General features: G+C 38.0%; 1 protein-coding gene across 1 annotated transcript in view; it reads right to left on the reverse strand.

Moving 5' to 3' along the window:
* The window catches only part of LOC119658240 (kinesin heavy chain), a 53427-nt gene that overhangs the window by 4066 nt on the left and 35506 nt on the right, over positions 1 to 13855 (reverse strand). The window contains exons 5-8 of the mRNA XM_038065518.1: positions 11833 to 12086; positions 11666 to 11767; positions 5705 to 5822; positions 5136 to 5475 (exon numbers count right to left, since the gene is read on the reverse strand). Coding sequence (XP_037921446.1) covers positions 5136 to 5475; positions 5705 to 5822; positions 11666 to 11767; positions 11833 to 12086 — 814 coding nt within the window. The remainder of the gene's footprint in view (positions 1 to 5135; positions 5476 to 5704; positions 5823 to 11665; positions 11768 to 11832; positions 12087 to 13855) is intronic.

Consider the following 13855-nt stretch of genomic DNA (forward strand, 5'->3'; position numbering starts at 1 on the left):
ACTATAAAGCGGTCTGCTAAACTAATTGAATCAACACCAACAGTTTTGTTACTAAATCATATCGCTACCTCCAAATGGCAACCGTTGAGAGTTCATTTTTAACAGAAAGCTGCAGACGAAAAAAAAGGTAAGTTTCCTGTTCCTAAAATCGAAAAAAATGTGCCAATTTCTCTATCAGGTTGAGGATTCATGTAAGACTGACGATCCTATCTGAACTGAAACTCTTTGTCACGATTCCTCGAACTGGATAAGAAATACTACTATGTAACCCTTAGCGAAATAAGAAAACCAATTTGCAAAATTTTCCATGGAACAAATAACATCAGTATTCACTTTTGGGAATCGAATGGCTGCACTTGCGAAGCGAATTCAGAAACACTAGCGTCGTAAACGTTCATGCCCCCACCAAGGAGACTGCAGAATCGATACTTTCTACGGGGCAGTGGAAGGTACCCTCCAAGGCTGTCCCAGGCATAACATCAAAATAATTCTAGGAGATTTCAGCAGCCAAGTAGGTAGGGAGCCAATATACAGGTAATGCGTTGGTATCCAAAACTGGATAAATGTGGTCATTTACAACGGAGTAAGGAATATCCGACCAACAGCATCGTAGGAAATAGTGGTGTCAAGTGCATGGCTTCCACAGAAAGAAATCCGCAAACAAAAATTCCTCCACTTCTCACCCTTGATGACCGACAGAACATATAAGGGCGCCAATATGAACTTGGATTAATATCTCATCGGTATATTGCTTCGGGCCTGAGTAACGACATCATTCCAAATTCTCTCCGACAATCAGGAGGGAGTATACACAGTCGTTCTCAAAAATAAAATCCTTCGTAACACCTACAAGGGGGAAATGGATGCTGCACATTAGCTATCAAATGCCCTGGGGGCGAAGCACCTGAAGAACGCTATCATTGGTACAGCCACAAACATGTTCGAGATTTGATGATGATTGTAAGCTAGCAACGGAACGCAAGAATGGTGCATATCACTCAATGTAATAATCTTAAAACAATGCGAGCACGTGCAGAAACTTAGCATAAACTCCGTAGAACGTAGAAGCGACTGAACAGGCTAAAGAAGGAGGACGGAGAAAACCAACTAGTCTGGGCATTTGACAAGTACAAGGAGAATATCGCCGCATATCAAAGAGACTTCAGACCAGGCAAATCAACAATAAAGCAGATGTTTTCTGTGCGAAAGTATATGGTAAAACTGTTGGAATATGACCATCAGTTGCCTCATCTTTTTATTGATTTCATAGCCAGGGTAAAACTGTAAAAGGACATCAGAAAATTTGCTATTCCGACTCAATTGTTAAGACTGACTAAGCTGACCCTGACTATAAAAAGGAAGCTTGGGAGAATCAAAAGGTCTGTGAACTCAAAAAAATACAGGGAGCAATCGCATTAGGCGCGGAAGATATACCAATAAGTCAGCAGGATAAAATCTGATTTTCGACCGTAGAGCGATGTGCTAATTCTGAAGAATTGCTCAGCGATCAGAATATCGGCCAGTTGGAGGTCTTGCCAACTGAAGAGGACGGACAAATGCTGCCACCACCAAACATGGAAGAAGCAATCCGTGCAATTAAAAAATCATAATTCACCAGGAGGTGACCCACTACACCAAGCGGTTCACCAACTTATGCTCACGGTGTTGGAAAGTGAATCAATACCTGATAACTGAAAACGACGCATTATCTGTCCCTTATATAAAGAGGGAAATATCGCGCATTGTAGCAATTATAGAAATATCACGTTGCTCAATACCAAATATAGTATCCGTTATCTTGTTAGGTCGGATAGCCCCCATGCAGCCAGAATATCATCAGCCCATTCCGACGAGGCTCCACTCCAGGCAAATCAACAACAGATTAGATTTTCTCTCTGCGACAAGCGATGAAAAACCTGTAGGAATGTGACCATAAGTTGTATAAATTGTATATGACGATGAGAGAACCCGATATTCCAACAAAATTAATAAGACTGCGGAGCTAGATGAGGGTAACATCAGGGATTTGGGGGTGTGCAGTGGTTGTGATTTGTTGATTGCTTACTGGTATATTCAGCTGCATCTTTACTTTCTTCCATGGCTTATACCTTTGTAATAAATAAGCAATTTCATCACTGGGAATTGGTTCCTTGTAAGTCTAGAAAGAACTTCTTTACATACCATGGAGAATCGGTTATCTTCCGCAATATCTTTGATTGGACGCTTTGTAGTATAAGGTCAGATCGACTTTAAAACAATCTTAAAAGTAAAATTTTACACTCTTATTACAGTTTATACGTTTTGCGAAGTTCAGCACAAATTTTTGCTTTAATATTTAGTTTCAATTTCTTCCCTTCATTAACGTTGTATTGTCAACTCTTGATGGGCATCTTAGACATCGACGATTCATTCAGTACACTAACTGGAAAAGTTTCTGTTCATATGTGATGAACCCTAAACGTATATATTATTCGAATCCTACGTAAGGCTAGAAAATAATACAAAGAAAGTGGCTCACTCCCCGGTAGTGCACGGACCACTCTTTTTCTCGGGCGAATATCCCATACTTTAAAAATATCTAATTCGTTAAAAAGATTGCTACATAATTATATATATGTAATGCACTTAGAAAAAGGATTGTAGTAATGACATCACCAACCAGGATGCCCATCAACACCAAGGGACCGTACCAGAAAAAAACCCCGAAGAAGATCCAGAAGCAAAATCGACGGATTCAGAAAACATGGAGTTTCTACTTACTCGGCAAAACAGGTACACGGCGATCAAGGGTCCAGTACCGACTGTTAACCCTCAAAACTAGATTTGGAGATTACTTATGGAGAAATAACACGCTCTCGATGAATAGCAAGATTTTGGAATTTAAAGCTGGCGAAAGATAAATTGAAGACCTTCAAGAGGAAAATTAAACCTTGGTTCTGCATCTAGATGAAAGCACCATAAAAGAGCAGAGCCGCAAAGCGTTTTGAAGACGCAGCTAGAACTACAAGATCTTATACGATTGTGTGTGATAAAGACTAAGAAGGTATAAGGAGGTGCAACGATTCCGACAGTAAGACTACAAATAGAACCTAAATTGTAATGACCGAATGGATTGGTCGATGATCAAAAGACCATCCTGAATGGCCGGAGTCGACTAAGCGGGCAGAGTCATCCCTCGCAAATATTGAATCTCCACTGAAGTGTTCCGTCGACACGTGCATGCTCGGCTCTTCGAGAAACTGAACGTGTCACTTTACAAAACTTCACGTGTCTTTAAGCCGATGCATGGGTCTCCACCGGAACCTGAAAACCAAACAAATACATCGCACACATCTATCGCAAATAACAACACAAGCTAAAGTTGGAATTAAAAATGAAATGAATGGACATTTGTCCCATTTGTACTTAGCTCGTAAGATTTATGCATTTAATTTATCAGACCATTCACTTTATTATGATACTGGCATTTAAAGTTTTAGAATGCGAGATATTTGCACAAAAGTGACAGCTTTGACCTATTACAACTCTGTAGATTTCCACCAAACTTGGTAGTATCATGCTTTCTAGCATAGCTTATATTATCGCAAGTTGATGATTCTAAGATAAACTTAAGGGAGGTTACCAGACAATTTCTAAAAAATGTACTTATAATGAATAGGGTAATATATAATTACCAACTTTATTTAAACAGGTGTCGGTATGGACAATATTTTGAGCAACAGATACCATGTGCATGGATCAACATATTTTTTTCAGATATTTGGGTTGGATAGTTTCTGAAAATGGGTGCCTGAAATAACTGTCCATTTTCGGATTTCCGAACTTCTCCCCTTTGTAACCAATGCCAAAACTATGATAATATCGGCTTCGGAAAGTACTAATTGAGACCTTTCATTCGATACAATCCTCGGGATTCACAGGTCCCACCTTTTTCTTTACACAAAACATAAAAAAGCGGTTCGATTGCGCGTGTGGATCAATAATACTCCTGAAAGGGTCGAAGGACAACCCCCCCCCCCCCCTCTTTCTCGAGCCTGGCTAGCAAGCACGCGTGTCGACGGAACACTTGCGGGCGAGCCTCCACGGCCAATTTCGCCAAATTTTTATATTTTTGAGGTAGCTCTTCGCTCTAGGTCGATTCCGGCCTCTCAGAGTGGTCTTTTGATCATTGATCAATCACTTAAGCTATTGCGAGCTACTACGGCAATGTGACTTTATGCATCAATCACAACGTACCGTTCAGATGACATAATTAAAAAAATGTAGAATGACTAAGATTCATGACGCGGCCCCCAGAAGAACTAGATGTCAATATTCGTAACAAATGTTCAATTATCAAGTTGACCTCTATTAACTTCGAAATAATAATAAGCGAGAGTCCTTTCAAAATAAAGTACTAAAGGTGATTGAAAACATTCCCTTTTGTTAACACAATAAGAAAGTTATTTACTTACCCACGGAAAATAAATTTTGTGCATGATTTGTAAATATGCATTTAACTTTTGAATTTCGTACAGGAGCAATCATCTGATTTGTCTTTTAGCGATAGTTAAATTACATACAAAAGCGACTAAAAGTGTTTAAACGATTCCACTGAGAGAAGCCGCCGGAGAGGCCTACAATAGTTTTAACAATTTTGTTGTAAAATCCGAATTATATGGATGAAAAAATCGCAAGTTCCGCCGCAATATACAAAGAAAGCCCCAAGCTATTATTCCAGGAGAAATTTTCACAAAGAACTACACATTGTCTATTCTACGATATACATACATATATATTAATTTTAACATGTTCTGTAATGTTAAAAAATCGGACCTCCTATTCGATAAACCACATCTTTTAGACTAGCTATCAAATAAGTCAAGCCGTGTATCTACAACAGGTAGAAGCACCGATTTAGAGGAAGAAGAATCGAGAGATTAAAACTGAGCCATCTTTTATTTTTAGGTATTGAAGAGAACAGAAGTAAAACCTTGGAATCCCCTGAAGTAATATTAGAGAATTGAAAGTATGGAAAACTTTCCATTTTCAACTCCTGGAAATCCTGAATAGAAGACGCTACTATTGTTTTAAATACGGTTCATACAACTGTTGGATTGTATCCGAATATCAAAAGAGAAAAAAATGCCACTTACCAATTTGTGCTTGTGGTCCACGTCGTGCCAAATTCTTTTGCCGTACTGCCTCCTTAATACGATCCACCTCATATTGATAGCGTTTACGATCACGCATTGCACCTTCCTTGGCCTCTTTCAAGGCAGTTTCTAGAGCCTTGACTCGTTCCATTGTTGTACGCAGACGCTTCTCTAGTTTTGGTAATTCACATCGCAGGTCAGCATTATCACGCACCAATTGCTTATGCACCTTTGTCAATTGCTCCAAATTATTTTCCAAGAATGAGATCTTTTGTTTTTGCGCCAATGACCCGCCATCGTCCTCGTTATCTTCAGCGGTGATAGACTTCTTAATACGAGCCTGGTTTTAACCGATGAATTTGGGTGAATAAAGTTTTCATCGTGATAGGACAGAAAAAAAATGAAAGTAAAAAAAATTAAATTAAAAAATTACGAATTTTGAAAATGAAGATTTATCATTGCGGATAATGCATGCATTCCTTTTTGTATAAGGATCAAAAATTAATTTAATCAATTTAAGCAAAAATTTCGAATCAATGAAATAAAACGAGAAGCAAATAACTTTGTACCTGTAAATCTTGGACAAACAATTTTCGAAGATTGTGTAATGTTTGCAGCTCCTTTGCAACGGTATCTTCCAAACCTTTGAGATCTTTACGTGCTTGTTCACGGCGTTCGTTTGTAAGTCTGTATGGTGGGATAGGAATAATTTTGATTAAAAAACCATGGTTGAAAACTTAATTGATCCAAATAATAAATAAAAATTAATTTTACAATAATAAATAGGAAGAACTCAAATTACAAAATCAATGGTTAATTCGTAATAAAAACAAACCAATGATGGGCATTCAAGAGAATTGAGAACATGTGTTAAATTTTTCAGAAAATATCTTTTATTTTTCAACTCTATATGATGCTGTTAATACTAATCATCTTTTTGTTTGTTAAGATTTAGATTTACAACATAGTTTTATTCAATATCACCAAAATAATAGGTTTTTCATCTACTTTTGTTTTGGAATTACGAATATAATTGCATCCAACAATTTTCGTTTTTTGTACATTCGAGAATTTCTCGTGTTAATGTAGCGCTAACAAAACACATGTTCCCATCTTACAATTATTGTAATACTATGACTACCCACGGTTTATATATCAACTGTGTAGTCATTTAGAAGACAAAATTTTCAATTTATCAATTTTACATGTTGAATGTAACTTGTTCGTAAAGCCACATATAATTGGGGTAAAAATTAGTAAGACTTGGTTTGATTTCTTCTAGCGTATGTCTTTTCAAGAATCTAAAATAAAACGTGACGAGACCGACGTTTTAAACAGACAACGAAAAGCAGACTTATGTCAAATAGTTTTTAGGTACTGAAAAATGGTTTGTAGCGGCACGACATCACAAAAAAAGCAATTTTATATATCTTAGAAGTGGTTTGGAAGTTATCCGCCGTTTTATATTGAGAAGAGTGGCACGAATTGCCGCATTTTAGTTGGATATAGAACATGTGAGACTGTTAAGACAGTTTTAGCAATATCCAAAAAATGTTATCCGTCTCTCTTCCCAGTATAATTCAGATGGATGGTATTTTTATATCCGAATAACTTGTTCGAATTCAAAGAAACGTGGCATGATTTATGGTCCATCCATTTAATCCAGACTCTTTCAGGTAAATTGTTTGAACAAATCCACATTTTGAATGCGTGATTTAAAAGACACACAAAAGCTTGTTTAGGCAATGAGTACAAATAGGCTGTGTTATGACTGATGTTTTGATATATTAAATAAATATATTTAGTATTTCTCAAATATTCTTGTAAATATTGGAAATACGTAAGTTTCGTTCCTTCAACTGTTCCTATGTTGTCCACATAAGAACCAGAGGATTATTACAATTGGAGAATGGAGAATGAGTAATCATTGAAATATTGGAATTTCAACTTATTCTAATGAATGAATGCTATGAAAAATCCCGCCAAACTTATAACCCCTTCTCAAGTATCACATATCTCTGGTTGTCTAGACCTCTAAAGTTAAGGTAACCTAAGCTCATTTAGCATTTCTGGCGCTATTTTGTCATAAGATTGATTTATCTCCACAGTCTTTTGGTGCCCTAAGAGCCTTAAGTGCCTTCACAGAGAAAGGAGACCATGTTTCAATGCTGACAAAGCAGTCCACGGCCATGCATAGGCGAGTGCATCATTCTGGGCATTAGTCAATGTAGAAATTTCGGTGTTTCTAATCATATTTTATCGCCTTAAGGTTGTGGAGTTGTTGGATCAAAATGCATTGATTGGAACTAGGCCAGCAAGCATGTAGTGGTATTGATTAGCGGCAAATACCAAAAGTCCAAGTATCCTTCCCTCTTTTTGCTCTAAGAATGCCTTGAGTCAAACATGCAACCATGGTAGGCTTGACCCCTTCGCAACCAGAGAGTGATAGCACTCCACATTCTAAACAAAAAAGGGTGGTAGACATCATCAATTAACGATGACTGATAGTTTTGCCCAAAGCAGAGGCGATTAATAATTCGTTGCCTCACCTCACAAACAACACATGGATGCAAATTATACTCAGAGCGATAATCGCCGGGTTTATTTGAGCCAGTCGACGCAGAAATAATTTCGTATTAGGATTAAGGGGGTCCTGAATCCGGATCTACTTTATATCAGATTGAAACAATTGTTTCTCCCTTTTTTCTACGGGTAAAGCACCCAACATTTAGAAAATAAACTCAGGTGGTTGCACCGCGGTGAGTAGGGATCAGTAGCTGTTCCGACGAGCTCAATTAATGCTGTAGCGCGCTGTTTACTCCTAAAGTTATGACTGCGGCGGTAAGAACAAGGGGCTAGAGTCCAGCCAACTCACGAAGGAAAGCAACTCTCGTACTCTGCAACTAGAGATGTCCCTGAAGTCCTCAAAGACTCGATTACGTGTTCGTAGCTGGACTCTGGCTAGAGCTGGGCAATGGCAAAGGGAGTAAGTGCCTGAGAGTTTCTCTCTGTTTTTTTTTGCTGCTTTGGCAATGCGAATTGTAGGGTATGCCGAGTCTAGCGTCATGGTCTCCTATAGACCAATGCCCCGTGCAGAATGCCACAATTTTGAATGCATTTGCACGCGTCTGACACGGCACAAGCGGGGAAAATCCTCCTTGCCGTAGCGGCTATTAAGTAGTGCGAGTAGATTCCACGAGTAACAGTCGCGTACCGCCTGGAGGATGTTCCCACTGTGTACAAAGCCTTAATGGCCGCTTGGCTGCCAGTCAAAACATGTTATGCTTCCAGTATCGCCAGTACTTCCACTTTGAATAGATTGGTTATGCATGGCGGACCGTACGGCTCGTCTACACTGTTCATCCGAGAAAACTCCCGCACCGACTCCACAGATCATCTTTGTTCCATCGGCGAAGAATGCTGTGTCATAGCCTTGCAATATCTGAACCGCCTTTCACTAGATTTTGCTATGGCCGTAGGACTTCACTATCCATCAGCCAGGTTTATCTAAACAATATGGAGGTCCAGGGAAAGGAAATGTAGAAGTACATTGGGAGCATTTGCCGGGCAGGTAGCATCTGCACACGCGTTTCTTTGGACGCTACTAAGCTTCGTTCTTCTGTACTTTTCACTCATCTGGCACCACACAATAGAACCGTACATGAGGGTGGTACAAATCACTACTGTGTACATACAGAGAATCGCCCTAGGCCGGAGACAATTTCCTTGCAAAGCTTCTCTTGTAGGCGTATAAGACTATACAGGCCTTGTTAACTTTCAGTTCTATGTTCAATCTCCAATTTAATTTAAGATCCAGGATTACACTCAGCTTATTTATATTGGAGGCTGAGTGAAATGAAAGCACACATGTCAACTAGTCGTGCGTTGGTGAGTTTGCTGCGAAACTTCGCTGAGTATACCACCATTCGATCCTGACGCTTTTTCGTTTATTTTAGTTTCTTTGCCATGAAGAGTGGGTAGTCTTCACTAGATGTCTTTCCTTTGATAACGTCAATTCGGATAGGATGAAAAGGAAAAGTGACCGCACGATTTTAACCATTTTAATTGTTTGCCGTTTTTGGGTGATCGGGTTATACCAAATCAATTCAAGAGTTATCTGCGTTGGTCTCTTTCGCACTGTGCAATCCGCCGAAATATGAGGCAGCTCTTTCATACCGTGCAACTAACCGAAGTGGGTCTTATTTTGAGGGCTCAAACATCGCAAGCTGTTTTGATAAGGCTCTTTGTTGTGCCCATTAGTGATCCAGTGGTGCTTTTTTATCTATGGCGCGGTCTTGGGGCTTATTTATGATTCTTGAGACAGCTTCGAAACCTTGTTGATATTCCACTTGCTGGATATTCGCTAGACGTCAGGAAATTGATAGGAGCCTTTTGTCACTTAAAAAAAATGCAATTTTAATCACCGGCCGTGCCTTGTATCGTTGCGCTGCCAAAGCAAAGGTCAAGTCGTGGATAATGCACCTTCACAACCGTGGCGTCAGAATGTTAAAGTGACTCCGATATTTAAGACAATGGATCCCATGATTGGTTGAGCCATGGTTCACTCGAAACAAATATATCTTCCTGCAGAAGAGTCAAGGAAATTGACTACAATAAGCTATTGACACTTCAGGCAGGGAGTGCGAAGGAAACGTTTATGTTGCCCTTCCTTGAAATTTAATTCCGTGATGAATAACATTTTCGTGAGATTAATAAAGTAACTTATCGGTGCGATGGCCAAGTAGTTTAAGGGTCAATCACTCAAACTCTCTGCCCTGGGTTCGAATCCCCATCGGTCATGGATGTTTGTGTTCATCTTTGTGCTGTCCCGCTGCTGTAGTCTTATTACTTAGGCAGCATTAAGTGTGATTATAATGAAAATAAATCGCTACCTCAATGAAAATCAAATTGGAGAAAGCAACACAAAAATGAGGCTGGGATGAGTGCCCTATACTTCACAAAGGAGTAAACAAGAAACATACAATAAAATAACTTGGCAGCATATGGCATATGGTGGAAAAAGCTAATGAGAACATCAGCTATAACATATGATGCCCCACAAGTTAAAACAAGAACAGATAAGTCCGAACCTTAGCGCATTGAAATCTTCAGAAATTAGATTTCTGTAGCTCCAACTTTGGACAAATTTATCTTTCAGGTATGAGCTACTACTGCTGCTCAACAGAAGGCCAGCCTCTGGCGAATATACATGCATAAAATGACAATTTCCCAACAGATTTCCAATAATTTTCCATTGCAATCTTATGCGAAAAGATATAAGGATACTAGCAGCACATAGAATATTGCTTAAATTATTGTACACACATTATTCTTCTACTCCGCCATATATTGGCGCTTGAGTATATATCCAATAGCAATCACACCATTGATATGAATATAAGTCTATCAAAAATATCAATATTTTCTATTCCTTATTGTTTCCTGTTAATTAAAGTAGTATTTGGTTATAGAAACGAAAAGAAGGATACTAGTGCAAAACTTGAAAGAATCTATCCTGCGTCAAGTTTTGCGTACGTAATTCTACTTATTAAACAATAGTTTAAGGCCACATAAACCAATATTAACAATGATAATGCAGTGACAGTGGAAAATTGTAAGTAGAAATTGGCTAGAATATTTTGCTCAAGCTACAATCTAAGATTATTAGAGTTTAAAATTTGAAGAAAGCTCTAAGTGGAAAGGGTGGAAATTTTAAATTTTTCTGGTGATATTTAAAGTTTCCGGTTTTGATATAAAAATAATCGGATAAAAGTGGTTTAGTTGTATATACATATTCGGTTTAGTTAGAAACTGTAAGGCTATCAAGAACATGAAACAAAATACCCAAGTTCAAGGATGCGAAGATTCAAAATAGCAACTCAACTTGTACTTTGCCGAATATATAGAACGCATTAGCCTTTTATCATAAATGGCTTTAAAGTGCTGATTTAGATTGACCAAGAAGATCAATAACGGAATGAGAGCAGTATTATATTCTCACACTAAATTGTTAGGAGAATATAATTGCTCTCATTACCGTTTCCCATGTTTACCCTTTCAGTTAAGCGACAGTAACATTGTTGACTGAAAAATGAAAGCAAGGTAAAAGCTTGTGATTCTCCCGCATTATCCTCCCCTCTTATAGAACAATTAAATATTGTGGACACTGATGGGTTAATATAACCATTGCTAATGATATTAGCAAATGCAATTGTAATGTCGGCAATGCCGATAAAATTGCTGAAAGGAATTTGCGATTATTTGTTGATGTCGTGCTTACGGCCGTTGACATTGATTCATAACACTCAAAGGGTGCACTGAGATTTTCATTGGAAAGTTGAATATTTGAATTAGCAATGTCTTTATGAATTTTACTCATGTTACGATTCTGTTCGAAAAGTTCCTTTTGAGCGCGGAAGAAATCAAAGTTCTGTGCTGTCGGTGGCTTTAGTAACAATTGTTTTTGTTGTTTAGTAGGACTATTAGTAGTAATCGATGTTTGATTTTTATCATCACGTGTTAATACTGACATGATATCTTGGAGTTTGGCTGATTTCTCCGCTTCTTCTTGTTTGAGTTTGTCGTAATCGGCGCTCATTTGTTGATGGGCCAATGTGAGTTTTTGGTTAATGCTATAAAGAAAAATTAAAAAGTTCACGTTAATACTTGGAAATTTGGAAACATTTAAAAAACATACTCTTTAAGCTCGTTCATAGCCTCTTGCTTGGCGGAAATTTCATCACGAAGTTCGGCCAATTGTTTTGTGTGGGCATCACGTAACTCATCCATTTGGCTATCGAACATTGCACGTAACGCTTCTGCCTTCTGTTTCTCTTCAGCGTTGATTGCAGAAACATGTTCGGCTGCTTTCAGTTTAGCACACTCTTCCCGAAGAGCATCCATTTGTTCCTCAAGAGTGCGTTTCTTATTTTCAGATTCTCGCATTGATTCCTGTAATAAAAGGGAAAACAGGTATGAGGACATATTGGATTAATATTTGAATGCGCAGTTTCTAAGTTAAAACAATCTCACAACTCGGGGGGGAACCGCACAAATTCACTAGGCTAGCTAAGAAACAGACACAATTTCGTACTGTTGGTGTTTACCATTAGCGTAAAAAGTTTCACTAGCCGCGATCAGAAGCAAGGAAATAAAAAAATAGCTCTAGATATCTATTTGAAAATCAATTTTCTTATAAATATGGTGAAACTCATTTGAACATTTCTTCGACCACTGAAATGCTCAACACTGAATCAACAGATGCCTGCAAAATTATCAACGATAATGCTTGATTTGGAATAAACTTCTGATAATGCTTCAAATTAAGGGGGGCTTGCTTTAAGAAGTCGAAAATTTTTGTTCGCGTCAATCGATTCCCAATATATTTGATAATGTACTCGTACACAAAAAAATTATGTCAAGGCCAAAAGCAGCCAACCGAATGGTTAGACTACAGCACGCTCGCCTCCTTTTCAATGCTCACCGGAATTCTTTACTTGGAAAGGTAACGGACGTTCAAACAATAGGTAAAGTTCGACTATTATATGGGTCAAGAATAGCTGTTTAGCGGATAACTACTTTTTCTTATCGAAAACTTTGAAGTTCATTTTCTAGGCTTTTCACTTCTACGATTTCTCTAAATTGGCGAGCGTAATTAAAAAAAAACGGATGCACCATTTAGAATGAGTTAAAGCTTATTCTCTTCAATACTAAATTATCTTCACTTTGAATTTAAAAAATTCTTGAAAAACATTTTTTATAAGTTTTTTCTGAAAAACGATACTTTTTTTCCAAACCTCCAAAAAGTTAAAAAAAATTTCTTCCAACTAAAAAATTAAAAAAGTTTATCCAGAAGAAAAAACGCAATAAAGAAAATTCCATTCGATTTTTTCAGCTCGCAGAAGATTCACGAGCTATATCTTTCACGTCATTGGGAAACTCCAGCTGGGCGGCGTTCTACAAATTTTCATATCAACCAAATGTTATATTTTAACTGAAAACAATTTTTAAAGCTTTCAAATATATAAAAAATTTTGCTGAGCTGTTCATTTTTTCTTCCCAAAAAAAATTGAGAAAAGTAGGATCCCCACTTAAGGGAAAATATTCCACGCATGCGAGGAATGATATGATGGATTGCTTTTAATCAGGGGATTCCCCTACTTATATTTACAATGCGTTTATTAATGATAGAACCACTGTGTTTATTTCGGACATATCTTGATCTTTGGCAGTAATCGTAGAAAATGTCTCGAACTACATCGGATTTAATTCAGGAGAACGTGACGGCAAATCCAGAGTAGGTACTTTATTAACAGCAAGCGATTCGTTTCGACGTATGAACTGTCGCATTATCATATATGGAAATTGGCTTCGTCGATCGAAACCCCATCAAATACGGCAACAAGTTATGACGCAAATTTCCTGATAACATGTAATCACAGATCCGCCACAGGAACACCGCTTTGCAAAATAGCGCGATTCTTTCCTCAAATCGTGCTAAGAGTTGTCTTCCGTCTAGACCATCGACAAGTCGTGCTAGTAGCTGTTCAATCCGTCTAAACCATCACAGCAAAACTTTTCTTTATGGGGTCCGGCAATCTAAGCATAAACAAATTAAAACAAATATGGTGCACTTTGAAACCTGTTTTATCTTATCCCACTTGCAAAATTTGGCAATGTTCCAGCTTCTAGATCGATGCTGTAAGCATTCGTATGTAAAA

This window comes from Hermetia illucens, chromosome 5 (assembly GCF_905115235.1).
Source record: "Hermetia illucens chromosome 5, iHerIll2.2.curated.20191125, whole genome shotgun sequence".
Taxonomy (NCBI): domain Eukaryota; kingdom Metazoa; phylum Arthropoda; class Insecta; order Diptera; family Stratiomyidae; genus Hermetia; species Hermetia illucens.